Here is a 19,993-nt window from a genome sequence, read left to right on the forward strand (position 1 = left end):
ATTTTACTAATAAACTGCAAAATAACAATCTACAAAGGGCCACAACAAAATGTAAATGAAGGCAAGGTACAACTGGCTGAGACTAGCTGGTTCAAATGAGTGAACAAGGACTGTGGATGAGAGCTGAGTTGGAAACAAGTGGCAGGTGATTCCTGTTAGCTGGGTGGAGACTGAGAGGTACCTGCCTGTGGAAGTCTGAAATTCCCTCCCTTATTTTGTATCTACTTATTTGATAACTCATTGAGATATATTATTTTGTTCAAAGTTCTACATGAGAGCAAGGTTTTGCTTTAGGATGATTATCCAGGATGGCCATCCTGGAGCACAACGGTTAGCATGATGCTATTACAGCTTGGGGTGTTGGAAGTCGGATTTCAATTCCAAAGCCGTCTGTAAGGAGTTTGTTTTCCTTGCTAAAGTGTAGGTTTCTTCTGGCACATCGCACCCCAGTGATGATAATAAAAAAGTAAGCCTACTCATGCAAAAAGTATTCACCAAAAATCGATTTGTAGAAAAAAAATCTATAACAGGAATTCAAGTAGCTTAGAGCTAGAAATGGGTTTTACTGAGAATAAATCTAAGACTTAGCAATTATTTTTAGCGATTTTATTATTTCATGAACATCTTTTGGCGAATGTTATCTTCTTTCACATTAATCTGTTTTCAGTTAAAAAAAAACGTTCAATGAGTCAAACTAGGGAAGAAGGACTTTTGTTCTACAGTCGTTCCATAACTGTTCAATACACGTTTGATACTTGCTTGACCCTGAGGCGCCAGGTGTCTGCACCAGCGGTGCGTTGTAGGTTTTTGCCAGTCAGTTTACAATTGACACTCGTGCGCTATGTTTGTCCTTTGTGAACATTTGCAATTTTGTTCTTTTTCGAAAATTAAGCCTTGTTTTTACATTCAGTTACCCATCACAGTGCAAAAGAAAATGAGCAAAAGAAAAGCAGAAAGTGATAGTAAGCGTGAATTCAATGAACAGTGGGAAAATGAGACAGGAAAACCGTTGTGCATTGTTTGTGAAAATACTTTCTCATGTAATAGAAGACGTGATCTTAATAGACACTATAAAACACAACATCAGACTGAAATAGAAGGAAAACTGAAGCTAGTGCTTGGGTCTGAGTTACGGAAAGAATGTGATTAAGAAAAAGGAAAAAAATCAAAAGACAAAATATATTTGTTAAAAGTCTCATTAAGTAATTTTTATCTTGTTTTTATATTAAATCAATATATCATGTAAAAATGCTAAATATGTCTATATTAACATATTTTTACAAGAACTGAACAGGAGTACAAGAGTTGTATGGTGCATCTGAATGTGTGTGTGAAAAAATTGATGCATGGAATGTAAAAGGGTGGCCACCCCTGAACTAGGGGCTACTGGGCAGCGCAGCTCAAAGGGCCGATTCCACACTGTATCTCAACAAATAATAAATAAATAACTTGCTTCAGCTCTAATTCTGTGAATTCTCACATGGCCAATGAAGCCAATGCGGAACCTGCAGTCTTTACCACAGGTTAGGCAGAAGCTGTTTGATGAGTGGGCAACTTGGGAGGTGATGCACTTCCTAAACATTTTACACAAGGCTTCTATGCACTCCTCACCAACGAACACAAGTCTTAACCTTTCTTTCAAATACTCCTTCTCCATTTTCATTCTTCACTAGCCAGGGATTCCAACAGTAGATAGAGATGGTTCTCAGAACAGATTAAAAACTACACCTAAATGTTAAGGTTAAAGGACAAATAGGTACTCTGTACAGAGCAATTGGCCCAGTGAAGTAGCAATTTTGAATTCTAATGCAGTGGAGTAGATTTTCCTTTGGAGATACACTGAGGAATATTTCTGAACCGCTCCTCCACAATATGATCCTTTCTACCACAGCTTGTCCAGGAGTCATGGGAAGCATACAGTTCAGCTCCTGTAAATGAGCAGGCATTTTGAAATCTTTCCACTTTTCCATTAACAGAAGCCAAGATATCAATGCCCTCCGAAAGGATGGGTTGTAGGTGCATCAGTAGTTTAGTAAGTTGACAGTCCAGGAAGCCTATTGAGTCTGGCTGAGAGAATATTCTTGTGGACCACTTACTGTATTACTATTAGCCTAAAATAAACTAAGTGAGGCATCCTGTGTGAAAGCTGTGTGTGGAGGCAACCAGAAGCTCACAAACTTTTCATCACCTTTAACATGTGGTTCAAGATCTCTAGAGAGCTTCTCCATTTCATTGGCTTTCTTATGGTGCTGTTTTTCTGTAGAGAACTAGACATAAGTTTAAGGTAAGAAAGAGGAGTTTTAAAAGGAATCTGAGGAAGAATATTCTTCACACAGAAGCATAATGCTGAAAGCAGGTATACTCACAATATCTAAAGGAACACTTGAATTGGGAGGAGTTTAGATGAATAACTGATGGTCATGGGTGTGATGAGCTGTAGGACCTTTTTCTGTGCTGTATGACTTCATAACTATGAGGAAGATGATCCAATCAATATATGGTATTTAATTAGCATCTTCTTTTTCCTTCCAGGCAGACTTGATACACACCATTGGGGAGAGTGCTGCCATGGGAACTTGTGGAGTGGTTCTATGGGGGGACATGGCCAACTCACGCACCAGGGTGAGTATTTCATTCTCATAGCAGTAAATAATTTCAGGCAAGTAGTGCAGCAGTTTTGATACATTGGAATATAAGAAAAATGGAATATTTTATACTTTCAATTACATCATGATGTTTTGTGATCGTGAACATGTTTAATAGGAATACATCTCAATAGAAGCAAGTACGTTGGACCAGGTTAATGAAGGCTTAGTCTAAATCAAAGTGGCAGGGTCTAGTGATACTGGATCTCCAGTAATGAGATCAATAAATAAATTGCCCAGGTGTACCGTGCACTGTACAAATCCAACCTGGCCAAGTAACACCTCATGAGGCTCCTTTGTATCATGAGCAAAGTTATTGAGGAGGTGGTCAGGCAGCACTTGTTTAGCAACAACCTGCTCACAGAAGGATAGTTTGGGTTCCACCAAAGACAATCAGCTCCTGATTTCATTACAGCCTTTGTCTAAAAGTGGACAAAACAGCTGAACTCCAGAGGTGAAGTATGAGTGACTGCCATTGACATTAAGGCTGAATTTGATTAAGTATGCAATCCAACTGAACTGGAGTCAGTGGGCATTGGGGGGAAAATCTCCACAGGTTGGAATCAAACCTAGTGCAAAGGAAGGTGGCTATGGTGGTTGGAGATCCATAATTTCAGCCACAAGACATCTCCCCAGGAATTCCTCAGGGTAGTGACCCAAGTCCAACCATCTTCAGCTGCTTTATCAGTGATCTTCCTTTAATGATACGGTCGGACATAAAGATGTTTGCTGATGACTGCACAAATGCTTAGTACCATTTCTGACTCTTCGGATAATGAAGCAACCGGAACAGGCCTGGGCTGATAGATGGCAAGTTACATTCACACTACATAATAAAATGCTACAAGAGAAATCCAGATATCAACTTCATTCAATGCACGACCTTCACTAAATCTCCCACTATCGAATGGGGTTACCAATGGCCAGAAACAACTGCAGTAGCCATACACAGAGTGCCACAGTAGGGTAGCAGTTAGCACAATGCTATTACAGCTCAGGGCATCAGAGTTAAGAGTTTAATCTTGGTGTCCTCTGTAAGGAGTCTCTGTACATCCTCCCCGTGGAATTCATGGGTTTTCTCCAGGTGCTCCGGTTTTCTCCAGCAGCCCAAAGACCTACTGGGTAGGTTAGTTGGTCACTGTAAGTTGTCCTATGATAGGTAGGGTTGTAGGGTTTGCTGAGTGGCATGTCTTGAAGGGCTGGAAGGGCCTAATTCCACTCTGTATTTCTAAATAAATAAATATACAAAGTGGCTACAAGAGCCGGTCAGAGGCTTGGAATTCAGTGTGAGCAACTTGCTTCCTATCTCCTCAAAGTCTGCCACAATCTACAAGTCAGGATGAGAGCAGCTTCAATAACACTTAAGAAGCTCAATATCATAGAGGACAAAGCAGTCTTCTTAGTAGGCACAATCATTCACACTCTACCATGAAGCACTCCACCACTCACTCTAGTTTGTACCATCTACAGGTTCCCCTGTAGCAACTCGCTAAGACTCCTCATACCTTCCAGACCAACCACCTCTACTGGCTAGAAGGGCAATGGAAGCAAATGCATGGGAACACCACTACATGTTGTTGCCCTCTGATGGTTAATCCAAGGCTCTTTCAGAAGTCAGGAAAGAAGTCCAAAACTTGTTGCTTCAAGATTGTTTTATTAAGCATTTCCATTTACAAAGGAAAGTTGAACAGAGTGACAGAGGATAAACTAAGCAAAGTGGTGAGAAAGAAACTAAGATGGTGCCTAGCAAAGAACAGCTTTTTTTAAACCACAGAGATAAGGAAATTCCATTCAAATTTAATGGTAAGAATTACCCAATTAGAAAGCTATTATTCAAGTTAACCAGTGATAAAGCTCTTATTCAAACAATGCAGTATAAAGAAGCTTCCAGAGCTTTCCAGAATTATACTTTGTATAACCACTAGAGGCATATTAAACTTACAGATACATATAAAAAACTACGTAAAATACAAGCAGATAATTAATTGTAAAACTGTTAAGAAAATAACAATAACAATTAAACAGTCTAATCTAAAAATTAAATAGTCAGATCCAACACCTCTAAACCACACACAATCCTGACTTGGAAATATATCACTGTTTTCTCACTGTCACTGAGTCAAAATCATTCTGGGTTCAGCCAGAGTTCAAGGACTGCAGAGATTCAAGAAGGTAGACCACCACCACCTACTCAGGGGCAATTAGGTAAGGACAATTAAAGGCAACATCCACTGATTGAATAAGAAGAAAAGCAGACAAAGGCCCATGGACTAAGAATGGTAACTAACAGACTGAGAACAGAAATGAAGAGGAATTATTTAGCCAGAGGGTGGTGAATCTCTGGAATTCATTGTCACAATGGCTACGAAGACCAAATCATTGAGTATATTTCAAGTGGAAGTTGATAAATTCTTGATTACGGGGAGAAGGCAGGAGAATGGGGTTCAGAGAGACAACAAATCAGCCATGATGGAATGGCAGAGAGGACTTGATGGAATTAATGGTCTAATTCTGCACCTATATATTTTGGTCTAACACTCTTGCTGTGAGCTACATTCTATGTTCCACAATGAACCACAACAGAACTTATTAGCATTTTTCTTCCTTCACTATGTGTCAAATCCAGGTCAAGTTATCCACTAGGATCTCTTCATGGATTAAAGAGCCTACATGCAACTCTAGAAATCCTTTAGAATGTCTGTAGCTTTAAAATTTGTGGGTTTTTTTCCTGTAAAGTTGAGTGTTAAATCAGTGGTTAAATGTTTTAATGCAGGCTTTTATTTTGTTTTGTGCTTTTCTATCAGGAGAGATGTGAAGCACTGAAAGATTACATTGATCAGGAGCTTGGAAGATATGTTCTCAATACAACTGTAGCTGCTACGTTATGCAGCAAAGTTATGTGCAGTGGCCATGGACGATGCATGCGGCAAGACCCTGAATCCCAAAGCTATCTCCATCTCAGTCCCAGAAGCTTTGAGATTATCTCTGTTCTTACATCCTCTGGCTCTGCATTAACAGCCCGTGGAGCCTTGTGTTTGGAAGATGTGCAAAGCATGAAAGAGCAGTTCAAATGCCACTGCTATAAGGGATGGATGGGAGCTCATTGCCAAGAAACATCATTAATATAGTGAGAAATCAGTAGTTGTTTATCCTCCCCATTTTTTAATTCTTGGAAATGTTAATTCATATTTAATATAATCATGTGCCTTACATTTTTATCTGTGTCAATATGTACTAAGTTGTTCAAGGTCAGTGATTGGACTTAATGGAAACACCTCAGCACCAACTGTAATTTGTAAACAATTATTGTAATATTAATGCAAAATTACATCAGTGAAACCACATGCCTGCTGAGTGAGCAGATCTCTTTGATCACACTTTCATGGAACGCAATATATGATCTTTCTACAAGGCTTGCTCCTTAATGATTGGTATTAAAAATGGTTCACAATGCAATTTTGTTATTATCTGGAGGAAAGAGTAAGTACTGTAATCACAAAACAAAATCAGCTTGAAACTTGACGGATGAATATCGTAGACACTTCAGAATAGCTGTGTTTCTTTCAAGTTAGCACTTGTAATGGCAGATGAGTACCTCGCCATTGACTCAATGTTGTCTAGATTTCAGCAGTTGCTAATAAGGTTGGAAGTTACAAAGGCCTTTTTGATGCAAACTGATTTACTTTGCTTCCCTTCCAAGTCTACCTGCCATACTATATCCATTCTGGTATTTCAGTTTGTTGGATATGAACTCTAAAAATGATTGTGCATTCTGGGTCTGTATCTCAGAACTCCACAAGGGGCTGGTTTTCCAATGCCCATTTCTTCCTCTCTCAAACAAAATGTGCCCCCCCCCAAAAAAAAAACCCTACAAGTTTCAGGAACGTAAAATTCTAATTTACTGCAGGAGGCCTTTCAGCACAGTTTATTCAAAAAAGCTGTCTATTTCTCTGATTTCATGTTTCAGCTCTTGGTAGATGTACCTAAGATTCTTACACAAATACTTTTAAAATTTGCTAAAGGTTCCTCTTAACCTACCTCTCGGGGAAAGAGTGTATAAGAGCCATTGAGTGCAATGAAAATGTCTTCAGTTCTCCTCGAATCCTTCCAGTTTGTACAGCTAATAATTATTAACTGAAAATTGGTCCTTAACATGCGCAGTATAGATCTCTCACAAAAGAAAATGCTTCAACTGAATCTGTTTCCCATATTACTTAAAACAATTTCAACCTTTCATCTTAACTACATTTTACAAGCCCATTAAATGCTTGTAAATCTGCCCTGTACACATACTAGTACTTGAATATCCATAAACATAGACTTAGGAGCAGAGTTATTTGGCCCATTGAGTCTGCTCCACCATTCCATTATGGCCGATTTACTATACCTGTCAATCCCATTCTTCTGCTTTCTCCTCGTAGCCTTTTGACACCGTGACTAACCAAAAACCTATCAACCTCTGCTTTAAATATGTTCAATGACCTTGCCTCCACAGCCACAAGTGGCAATGAATCCCATAGATTCACTATCCCTGTCTAAAGAAATTCCTCCTCATCTCTATTCTAAAGGGATGTCCTTCTATTCTGAGGCTATACCCTCTGGTTCTAGACTCTGCCACTATAGCAGATAGCAATGAGGTTAGAACTATATATTGTACTCTACCTGTTCCCTAAATTGGTTTTATACAATTTTACTGCAGTCTCTTTGCTCTCATGTGTTTTGACTTGATCATTAAAAGTAATTATTCTGTATCTTTTCTTGAATACTTTATCTGCCTATGTTTTTAACTCAGAGATCAATAGATCTTTGGTAGCACCTAGAATAAGGAATTGTTGCATCTTTTTTTCCTTTCTTATGGCATCACAGTCATATAGAAGTGTATGTTTACTTATTTCTCATTAACTAATTATCCTGAACTAAGAGGAATTGCAGAACAGAGCTCCTTGGTTATCATGGAATATCATTCTCTAAATGTAGGGTTTAGATCAAACTTGTTGAGAGCTGTAGTAGGAAATTACAAAATACAGTGAATTCCAGTTATTTGGGCCATTGGTCTTTTGGGGCAACCTTTTATTTGGGATATCTCTTAAAAAAAACCCAAAAACTAATTGAGGAAATAGCCAGGATTCCCTTAATTTATTTGGAACACTATTTGCTTAATTGGGGCAGGAGAATGGTGCCAAAGAGTTTCTAACCAGCGTGAGACGTATGTAACTGTATGACTGTTAGGTATTACTTCATGCTTAATCTCTGACATGCACATTAGGATCATTAACAAAGATATTAACATTAACTTGGCAAAGATAGCAAATAGAGGCACTTACAGTATAGGAACAGTGCAGATCATCTTATTGCTCGATGTAAAAAGAATATTGTTACGTATTCAGGCAACAATAAATATATGTGAGTTAGGCAAGGGTTTTTATAACAAATAACACGTTTATTAAACACTGAAAACAAACCCCCCAAAAGTTAACAAACTGGAAAACAGCTCTTAAAGCGATGCAGCTCAAACAGTTCTTAAAGTGATGTTGCAAAAAAACAGTTGTTTAAAGCGATATTGCTTAAAGTTCAAAATGCTCAGTCCATTTAAAAGGAGAGGCTTTTTAAGGCGATTTAAGTCCTCTTCCACGTCGTTTTCCTTCAATCCTCGGTGTCGAACTCTTCCCACGAATAATTTTATGAAACGTAACGGTTTAAAGGCACTGACCTTTCCTTCCACACTGTCCTCAATCTCCTGCTATCCCAGCAGAGATTAACGCGAGAACAATCAACAAAATCCTTCCGAATGAGGATCACACAAGGTCGAAACCATTCCACTGTCGAAAATCGATTCTCCTCGATCTTTAAGTTCCGAACTCTTATCTTCACTCTCCACTAATTCTTAACTAGCAGTATTGTAAAGAAACTGCTGGCAATGACCTTTTAAACTTTAGGCATTAGATACAACTTCATTTTTCAACTAAACTGCGTCATCACATTAAATCACGCAGTGGCATGAAGTCAACATGGCAAATCCAGCCACAAACTGCCCCTCCCCACAGGGTGGGGTCTTCCTTTTATACCCTGTAAAAAAAAACCTGTCACATGACCTCTACTGGTGGGAAAATAATGTCACTCCACCATCACAAGACCATTACCTCAAGTCCAGTATAGCTTCAACCCCAGTCACGTGACAAGGGTACCACTGTCACATGTCACGAGTACGTAACACCTCCCTCCGAAAAAAACATTTTTGGTCTGACAAGAACAAAAATTTTAACAATTACTTACAAGAAAAACAAATGTATAAATTATATAACATACACTATATACAATACCATCATATAACATCTTACAACTCACAATACAGTAGGAGTGTTACAATCAGAAAAAAAACCACTCCATAAAAAAAATTACATTGTACATTCAACATCGAGATAGACAATCAGCAACCACATTATCTTTACCTTTAACATGAGTTATCACAATATTGTACTCTTTTAACATCAAACTCCAATTTAATAATCTTCTGTTTTTGTTTTTCATCTTACTCAGAAAAACTAACGGATTATGATCAGTGTAAACAATAAGTGGTTTTTGAGTTGTACCAACATATACCTCAAAATATTCTAAAGCTAAAACAAGAGATAACAATTCTTTCTCTATTGTCGAATAGTTTCTTTGATGCTTATTAAATTTCTTAGAAAAGTAAGCTACTGGATGATCAACCTCATCACCGTCATTCCTTTGCATCAATACTGCTCCCGCAGCCTCATCACTAGCATCTACAGCTAATGAAAAAGGTTTTTCAAAGTCAGGTGCCTTAAGCACAGGTTGTTGACATATCATTGTTTTCAAATTTTCAAATGCTTCTTGACAAAGCACTGTCCACACAAACTTCACATTCTTCTGCAAAAGGTTAGTTAATGGAAGGGCAACATTAGCAAAATTCTTACAAAATTTTCGATAATATCCTACCATTCCCAAGAATCTTCTGAGAGTTTTTTTTCCCCGTTGGAGTGGGAATCTCTAAAGTTGCCCGAACCTTTGCCTGAACAGGAGCTACCTTACCTTGACCCACAACATAACCAAGGTAAGTCACAGTAGCATGTCCAAATTCACTCTAAGCTAAATTAATAGTTAAGTTAGCTTTTGAAAGCCTTTCAAATAATTTCTCCACCGCAATAATGTGTGCTTCCCAAGTATCATTTCCTGTCACTAAATCATCAATATAAGCATCAGTATCTTTCAATCCCTGAATCACAGAGTTAATCATCCTCTGGAAAGTACCTGGGGCATTCTTCATCCCAAATGGAAGAACATTATACTCATATAACCCAGATGGAGTTACAAATGCAGAAATCTCTCTACCTCTGTCCGTTAATGGAACACACCAATACCCTTTCAATAAATCAATCTTTGTAAGGAACTTTGCTTTTCCAACTTTATCTACACAATCATCTACCCTAGGAATTGGATATGCATCTGTTTTCGTTACAGCATTCACCTTCCTATAGTCCGTACAAAACCTAATACTACCATCTGGTTTTGGCACCATAACACATGGTGAACTCCAATTCGAGTTAGAATGTCTAATAATATCATTCTCTAACATGTATTCAATTTCTTTCTCAGCAAGTTCACACTTTTCTATGTTCATTCTATATGGATGTTGTTTAATAGGTTTGGCATCTCCAACATCTACATCATGTGAAGCTATAGTAGTCCTTCTCGGAACATCTGGAAACAAATCCTTATATTTAAAAATTAATTCCTTCATCTGTTGTTTCTGCTCTAGCTGTAAATGTGCTAATTTCTCATCCATATTTTCCAGAATGGTTGAATTTGGTAACCTAACAGAAACAATGTTGGATTTAGAATGAAAGTCAGATGAATCATCTATCATGTTCCTAGTTAAATCAAACTCATTCTCACTAACCACAACAGTCACAGTATCAGATTGTTTCCCAAAATATGGTTTAATCATATTTATATGGCAAAGTTGTGTTGACCTTCTATGATCTGGAGTTTTTATTACGTAATCCACATCATTGATTTTAGACACAATTTCATAAGGACCATGAAATCTAGCTTGTAAAGGATTTGTCTGCACTGGGAAAAGAACCACCACCTTATCTCCAGGCTTGAACATCCTCATCCTAGCTTCTTTATCATACCAAGTTTTCATTTTCTCCAGAGCCAATTTTAAATTTTCCTTGGCTAAGTTACAAGCTTTATGTAACCTGTCCTTAAATTTCAAAACAGTCCAACAAATTAGTGTGTACTTCCTTACTAATCCACTGTTCTTTCAATAAAGCTAAAGGTCCTCTAACTCTACGCCCAAACACAAGTTCAAATGGACTGAAACCTAAAGATTCCTGTACTGATTCCCTTACTGCAAATAAAAGTAAGTTTATACCCTCATCCCAGTCACTTTCATTTTCCACACAATATGTCCTAATCATATTCTTGAGGGTAGACTGAAACCTCTCCAAGGCATCTTGCGACTCTGGATGGTATGCAGACGAAGTGATTTGCTTAGCTCCCAATTTATAAACTATCTGTTGAAACAATCCAGACATAAAATTACTGCCTTGATTAGTTTGTATTTCCTTAGGCAATCCAAAATAAGTAAAGAATTTTATAAGAGCCTTTGTCACAGTTTTAGCTTTTATATTCCTAAGTGGTACTGCCTCTGGAAACCTAGACGAAGTACACATGATAGTCAACAAATACTGATAACCAGTTTTTGTCTTTGGTAATGGACCAACACAATCTGCAATAACTTTAGAAAACGGTTCACCAAATGCTGGAATAGGTTGTAATGGAGCTACTGGTGTAACCTGATTTGGTTTACCCACAATTTGACAAGTATGGCACGTTTTACAAATCATCACCACATCTTTTCTTAGACCAGGCCAGTAAAAATGTTTTAAAATCTTGTCCACAGTTTGCCTTACCCCTTGATGTCCACCTAAAGGCACACTATGAGCTAAAGTCAAAATCTCATTTCGATAAACTTTAGGAACAACTACCTGGTAAACAACATTCCATTCCTCACTTGCAGGAATTGTAGGCAACCTCCACTTCCTCATCAACACTCCTTTTTCCAAGTAATATCCTACTGACACCTTCTCAATTTCACTATCTAGTAAAGCTTGTTCTCTTAATTTTATAATCTCAGGATCTCTATTCTGCTCTGCTATCATCTCCTTCCGAGACAGAGATAAATCTTCATAGTCAGACATACTCCCAGAATCTTGTTCAAACAACGAATGCAAGAAAGTCTCTGACACATCCTCAAAACTCGAATCCTGAGTTGAACAGTCATGAGTAACAACCTCATTCTGCACATCAATCTTTTTAGTCATAGCTCTAGTCACAACACAGGAAAAATCTGTGTTAGAATTCATCTCTGGTTCCTTAGACTCCATTGTCAAATGCACTTCAGGAAAAACGTCCACCTGCCAAGTCATTACCTAACAATAAAGAAATACCCTTCACAGGTAAGCTATGCTGTAATCCTACTTTAACAAATCCTGTAACTAACCCTGATTTTAAATTTACTTTATGTAAATGTACAGGCATAAAATCACTCCCAACACCTCTTACGTAATTTACCTCACAGTATCACTCTCTTCATTAAACTTCAATACACTGTTTAACATCAGTGATTGAGAAGCTCCAGTATCCCTAAGGATTTTTATTGGCACTAGAGTAGATCCTTCTTTCAAGGATACAAACCCTTCAGTTATAAAATGATCATATCCCTTTCTAACTTGGTCAGACTCTAACAAAGCCTCATTTGTGTTTACCAAACCCTGTAATTTTACAGGTGCTTCAGTATGTTGCACACAAGCATCTGGAACTGCTTCCTTCTCTTTCTTCTTCAGTTTGAAACAGTTAGCTATTACATGGCCAAATTTCTTACAATAGTTACAAATAAGACCAAACTGTCTTTCCTTCACAGGTTTTCCTTCCTCCTTACCTTTCTCATTAACCTCTGACTTAATTTCTGATTTACCTAGAGTCTCCATGTTATTTTTCCTCTTAAAAATTCTGCCCTGAGGAAATTTATTCTTATGGATTAAAACATACTCATCAGCTAATCTAGCACAGTCCTGCAATTTATCAGTATCCCTCTCATTTAAGTAGGTACTTACTTCAACAGGAATGCTTCTTTTAAATTCCTCCATTAAAATCAGCTCTTTCAATGTATCATAGTCCTCATTTACATTTTTAGAAGAAACCCATCTCTCAAAACACACAGCTTTATCATAGGCAAATTCCACATAAGTCTTTTCCACAGACTTTTTCAAACTTCTGAATCTTTCTCTATAAGCTTCTGGGACTAATTCGTACACTTTGAGAATATTCGTTTTCACAATATCATAATCTAATGCTTGCGCAGCAGTTAAAGCTGTGTAAACTTGTTGTGCTTTACCTTTAATTACACTCTGTAACAACACTGACCATTTATCTCTTGGCCGCTCCGACATCCGAGCAATAGTTTCAAAATGTTGAAAATATCTTTCCACTTCTGTTTCACTAAATGGAGGGACCAATTTAATTTCTTGACTAGCAACAAACAGTTTTCTAGAACCAGAAGACTGATTCCCAGACCTTAATTTCTCCATTGCATATTCAAACTCTCTCTGTTTTTGTTCAGTCTCTAATTTACAATGCTCTAACATCATTTGTTCGATTTGCAACTGCATCTCCAGATTACTTATTGGAAACGATTCTAAAATCGAATCATCAAAAACACCCGTATCCACATAGTGAGACACGATTTTTCTCTGTATAACAGCTTTTGATGTAGTCATCAAAATACCTTTAAGTTGCAATCTACTAGCTATCTCAGTCACCTCAGTTTTTTTTCGCCTTAGCTAACAACTTGGCGCCTGGCGAATCCAGAAACTCATCGATATTCATCGTTGCCGAATACCACTTACAAGCCAATCAAACAAAAGAATCGAGTAATCCCCATTTCCAAAACACCGATTCAAAAGTTAACAAGCATTTAAACTCAAACGATCCAATCCCGGACGAGCCCCCATATTTATGTTACGTATTCAGGCACCAATAAATATATGTGAGTTAGGCAAGGGTTTTTATAACAAATAACACGTTTATTAAACACTGAAAACAAACCCCCCAAAAGTAAACAAACACTAACGTAACCGGAAAACAGCTCTTAAAGCGATGCAGCTCAAACAGTTCTTAAAGCGATGTTGCAAAAAACAGTTGTTTAAAGCGATATTGCTTAAAGTTCAAAATGCTCAGTCCATTTAAAAGGAGAGACTTTTTAAGGCGATTTAAATCCTCTTCCACGTTGTTTTCCTTCAATCCCCGGCGTCGAACTCTTCCCATGAATAATTTTATGAAACGTAACGGTTTAAAGGCACTGACCTTTCCTTCCACACTGTCCTCAATCTCCTGCTTTCCCAGCAGAGATTAACGCGAGAACAGTCAACGAAATCCTTCCGAATGAGGATCACACAAGGTTGAAACCATTCCAACTTTACTTGAATCATGTCATGAAATGAATGAATAGCTTGCAAAAAGCCATGAATATACATACATACACACACACACACACACACACACACACACACGCACACACACACACTTACTTACTTACAGGAAAAAAAAGTCTGTGAACCCTTAGCAGTTACCTGGTTTTCTGCCTTAGTTACTCAAAATGTGATCTGATCTTCATCACAGTCACAGTAATAGAAAAACACAGTTGGCCTAAAATAATAACAAATAAGCAATTATACTTTTTCTCAATACTGAGTACACCATTCTGTCTAGGTTCAAATAAGTATATAACCTCTGGGGTAATGCCTTCTACAGAAGCTATTTGGTGTCAGTTATTTCAATCAATGGGATCAAATTGAAGGTGTGAGTTGTAGTGGTGCCCTGCCCTATAAAAAGGTCAGGTCAGGTTACTGACAGAACCTACTCATCTGAGAAAGATCTGTTTATGTGCACCATGCTTTGATCAAGACAACTTTCAAAGAACCTTAGAAGAATTGTAGAGATGCATGAAACTGGGAAAAGCTACAAAGACCTGAGTGTTTATCAGCCCACAGTTAGAGAAATTATGTACAAATGGAGTGTGCGTCCTGGAAAGAGCACAACATGCAATGCTGAAGGAGGTGTAAAAGAACCCAAAGGTAACAGCAAAAGACCTGCAGAAATCTCTAAAACGTGCTAAAGTCTCTGTTTGTGTGTCCATTATAAGAAAAGTACTGAATGAGAATGGTGTTTAGGGACTTATAGCATTAATAGTAAAAATCATATACATATACATATATACATATACAGTACACATAGGTTCCAGATGGAGTTGCAGAAGTCTTCAACAAAGAAATTGAAAGTCACATATGCACTATTTGCAGGTAAGGCAATGGGTTACCCACCTGGAGAATGAAGAGTTTAAACCCATTCAAAATGAGAGAAGGGAGCACACACCATTTAGGTGGGCAAACTGAATAGAGTTAACACTTCATTGCACTACAACATGCCACGCTCTACAAACAATAGACAATAGGTGCAGAAGTAGACCATTTGGCCCTTCGAGCCTGCACCGCCATTCTGAGATCATGGCTGATCATCTACTATCAATAGATGATAGTCTATTCCTGCCTTGTCCCCATATCCCTTGATTCCCCTATCCATAAGATATCTATCTAGCTCCTTCTTGAAAGCATCCAGAGAATTGGCCTCCACTGCCTTCCGAGGCAGTGCATTCCAGACCCCCACAACTCTCTGGGAGAAGAAGTTTTTCCTTAACTCTGTCCTAAATGACCTACCCCTTATTCTCAAACCATACCCTCTGATACTGGACTCTCCCAGCATCTGAAACATATTTCCTGCCTCTATCTTGTCCAATGCTTTGTCCAAACTTTATCTTGGGAACAGCAGAATCTCAGTGGACCAAACTGCCATCTCTAATCATGGACATATGAAATGAAAGGAAAAAGAAAATGTGAGGCATGATCTATCAGCTATCCATTTCTGAAATTTGCCATTAAATCTAAATTTAAAATACAGAAAAGCAAAGTGACATTTTCCAAAAGTCTTTGTGTTTGCACATTAAGCTCAGAACACGTATTCCTTTCTCCTCTAAGATGTGAAGTTAGATACATTTCTTCCCTATCCATTTTAAAACATCAAAGTCCTTTGTAGCAATAAATTTCTCTGTGAATCCCTCATTCACACATAGCTGTCTCTATAGATCTCTATGGATTGTAATTTGAAGAATCTTACGGCTGTAAGATAATATCAGTGAACCTGCCCCCGAATGTTCTGCTCTTCTCTCAGAGGGCAATGAATCTCTGGAATTCTCTGCTCCAAGGACAATGGAGGCTGAATCCTTAGATATATTTTAAGGGGTGTCATAGATAAATATCTGAAAGATGAAGAATTAAGGATCATGGGGAACTGGCAGAGAAGAAGAGTTGAGGCCAGCAGAGATGAGCTATGATCCTATTGAATGACAGTGCAGCTCGAGGGCCTGGTGGCCTACTCCTGATTCTACCTTGTGTCAGGTTTTTCCCTCAAGACTTCATCCACAGTATGCCTCACACTACCCCATGTGATACATGGTTTCAGGGTAAACAGGGTGTTGATGTCATCTACCACTCTTAAGAGGCTGCAGCTGCTGACATCTGGAGCAAACCACAAACTGCTGGAGGAAGTCAGCAGTCAGGCAGCATTTGTAGAGGGAAATGAATAGTCAATGCTTTGGATCAGGAACCTTCTCCATCTTCAGGCCTCTATGGCTCTACCAACTGTGTACTAATATTTGTGAAATATAGGCCAACATTGCTAGCTGAAGTCCTCCTTGGGTTGAAATAGGGGATCTCAGTAGCCGCTGCTGTTCCATGTAAACCCATTTGTAATGGAGGTCAATATAGAATATAGTTTAGCAAGGTGAACCCATGGAAAGCATCCAGCCCAGATGGGGTAGCTGGCCAAGAACTAAAGATCTGTGCTGATCAATTGGCTGCAGTGTACTGGTAAAACTTCTCACTTTGACAGTCTGAAGTACCCAACTGCCTCACTGACTATCATCCAGCACCACTTACATTAATAGTGAATGAAACGTTTAGAGAGGTTGGTAATGAAACGTATCAAGTCCTGCCTGAGAAGCAACTTGGATCTGTTCCAATTTGCCTACCAGCACAAGAGGTCTACAGCAGATGCCATTTCATTGGCTCTTCACTCAACCCTGAAACAACTGGACAGCAAAGATGCTGTAGGAGCCACGTATCTATTGTCTGTCTGTATTGTATTTGTTTTGCATATCCTCACTTTGGAATTAAGGTAATTTGTTATGTAGGTGGTGGTAAAAACATAACTGTATATAGTCACCTATTCACCTGCATGGTGGCAGAGAGGGAGAGCACATATTGTTTATCACTCATTCTTGTTTGAATTTTTTTTTTTTTTTTTTAAATTAGTTTTTCAAAACATTTTACAAAATCAAAAACCCCAAATCCCAATGAGGAGCATTAATACAGTGCAAGATTAAGCATACAATAACAATATGCTACAAAGGAAGAGAATTTAACAAAAAAAGCACCTAAATTAAAGACAAGTGAGCTTAGCGTCCTCCCCAAGCCCCACAACACAAGAAAAAAACAACAACAACTCCAGACCAACCACCATACAGTATAAAGAGTATAAGTCCAGACAGTCAAACTCCCAGACTGTGAATACACTTAGCAACAGAGGATAATAATGCCTACTACCAGAAAAAAAGGGAGCTGAAAGCAAGGGACCGAAAAGAAAAAAAAAACCCTAGTCAAGAGGAAGGTTATGAAAGTACTCGATAAAAGGTCCCCAGACCTTATGGAACTTTAGATCCGAATTAAGAACCGATTGAATAGCTAAGGCAGATTTAGTAGGTGATCTGGTAATAGAGGACGATCGGTCCAGTTTAGGATCCAACCAACAGTTGAAATCACCACCTATAAGAGAGTATGAGTTTAAGTCTGGTAGTGAGGAAAAAAACCGTTCAAAAAAGTTAACATCATCAAAGTTGGGGGCATACAGGTTTGCTAGTGCAACTTTAGTGTTATATAGTTTACCAGAAACAATAATAAAACGGCCATTTGTATCAGATATTTTATTATGGAGTTCAAAAGGAATATTTGAATTAATAAGAATGGAAACTCCCCTAGCTTTAGCGGCAAAGGATGAATGAAAATGCTGACCCGCCCACTTTGACAGAAGCCGGGAGATATCAAAACAACGAATATGAGTTTCTTGAAGGAAAGCAATGTCAGCTTTAAGTTGCCTGATATGTGAGAATACCTTCCTCCTTTTAACAGGGTGGTTCAGTCCCTTTACATTCCAGCTCACGAATTTAAGTGCACTAGCCATGATCAATTACTAATGCATAAAAGGCAGCAGGCATATAAAAAATCAAGCGGTACAATAGCAGTCTGGGAGCAGAGATGTAAACATAGATTCGTAAGGTCAAAATATAAAAACATGTCCTAAGCAATAAAGAGATGTTGGAACTGGAAAACTCACCCCACCTGCACAACCCAAAACTAGACGGCTACCAAAACAAGTAGCTAGCTCTACCAAAAAAATTAACCCAAATACAACTTCCAGATCTGTGTCATTAACAACAGTTCCGTATAAATATTATAGCAAATAATAACTAGTTTATGCACTAGAAAACATAACTACAGATTAGAACACCTTCTGCAGAAATATACAACTTAATACAGAGAAAATCGGAAGAAAACCAAAACTAACCTACCCGCGAAACATTATAGAAGAATAAAGTAAGAGAAAGGGAAAAAAAAAGGTAAGAAGGAAAAAGAAAAAAAAGAGGAAGGGGAAAGTTATAAATTCAAGACGAGTGTTTATCAACCATTTACAGAGAAGGGAGAAAAAAATTCAGAGATTAGAAAAAAGGGGTGAAGAAAAGAAAAAGATAAAATAAATAAATATTTAAAACAAAGGAAAAATAAATCAGCAGTTGAACTGTGAACCGACAAACAGGGAGGCCTTCACTAAAGACTTCGAACCTCCAAAACAAGTTAGAATTAGTTGCAGAACTCTGTAGGTAAAGTTATACAAGAATAAAAATAGATTACACACACACCAAATCCCGGGAGAGATTGTCAACGGCCCTTAAAGTTTCAATGAATAATGTCTGAGTGATTCAAGTGAATTCCGAGTCCAGAGAAAGTAATTTTACTACGAGGAGTACTTATCCACCATTTTATGAGGTCCGATCAGATTCCGAAGATGGCTGGATAGCCGGAAGACTTGCCACAAACGCTTCAGCTTCCTTCGCTGATTTGAACCACTTATATTTCCCGGTATTAAGCTTGATTCGTAGATCAGCAGGGTTACGAAGGGAAGGTTTGAAACCACGATCAAAAAGCACTTTCATTGCGCCTTTAAACTCAGCGCGCATCTTTAAGGTCTGGGGTGCAAAATCTTCCACAAAGTGAATGGTTGTATCCTTGAAGGGAAGCGACCCCCTGCGACGCGCCTCTACGATCAGACTGTGTTTTACCTGGTATTGATGGAAACACAAGATTACTGGTCGTGGGCGGGAGCCCAGAATTCCGGGGGGAACGTAAACTCTGTGTGCCCATTCGAGCTTGGGCGGCTTCGGAAGCAAATCTTTCCCGAATAACTCACAGAGAAACTCGGCGAAAAACTTCACGGTTGATCCCTTTTCAGTCGCCTCTGGTAATCCCAGAATTCTGATGTTACAGCGTCTGCTACGATTTTCGAGATCCACCATTTTGGAAAGAAGTTTGTTAGATTTTTCCTCTAAGCTGGAACAGAGAGTCTCCAAGTATCGAACACGACTTTCTAAATCTTCAGAAGTCGAATCGATGCGAGATAAATGTTCAGCATGTTTGTCCACTTTATCGTTGATCCGATCCAGTTTGTCTTCTAACTGTTTGACAGCGGTTTTAAATTCCTTTAAGATTTCGTCTCGGAGCTTTCCAAGCGCAACCAGCGTCTCGTCGGACGGGGTCATAGCTTCTTTTCTCCCGGATTTAGAACTCTTGCTAGACATTGTAAGTTAGATATATTCACAGGCAAGTAAGAGATACCGAAATAATTCCTAACTAAGGTTTAAAAAATGGAGACATTTAGTGCAAAGGTAGCGACAGTAACGGAACAAAAGTTCGGAGCAGCTAAACAATCGCCATCTTACCAGAAGTCTCTTGTTTGAATTTGATCCACTTCCACTCATCTTGGTTTTACATGAATTATGGAAGAGTCAAAGGATCTTATTGTTGGTTTGCGATAAAGGATTAGACATTCTTTTTCAACTTGGAATTCAGTTGGAAGCATGTCATACAGTCTGA

General features: G+C 38.4%; 1 protein-coding gene across 7 annotated transcripts in view; it reads left to right on the plus strand.

Moving 5' to 3' along the window:
- LOC140742074 (hyaluronidase-like) overlaps window positions 1–7,396 on the plus strand; it is an 88,841-nt gene extending 81,445 nt beyond the window's left edge. For all 7 annotated transcript variants that reach the window (XM_073072887.1, XM_073072888.1, XM_073072886.1 and 4 more), the window contains 2 exons: window positions 2,533–2,622; window positions 5,450–7,396. In XM_073072887.1, the coding sequence (XP_072928988.1) occupies window positions 2,533–2,622; window positions 5,450–5,773 (414 nt within the window). In that variant the 3' untranslated portion in view covers window positions 5,774–7,396. The remainder of the gene's footprint in view (window positions 1–2,532; window positions 2,623–5,449) is intronic.
- The last annotated feature ends 12,597 nt before the right edge of the window (window positions 7,397–19,993 follow it).

The sequence above is a fragment of the Hemitrygon akajei genome, chromosome 19 (assembly GCF_048418815.1).
Source record: "Hemitrygon akajei chromosome 19, sHemAka1.3, whole genome shotgun sequence".
Lineage (NCBI taxonomy): Eukaryota > Metazoa > Chordata > Chondrichthyes > Myliobatiformes > Dasyatidae > Hemitrygon > Hemitrygon akajei.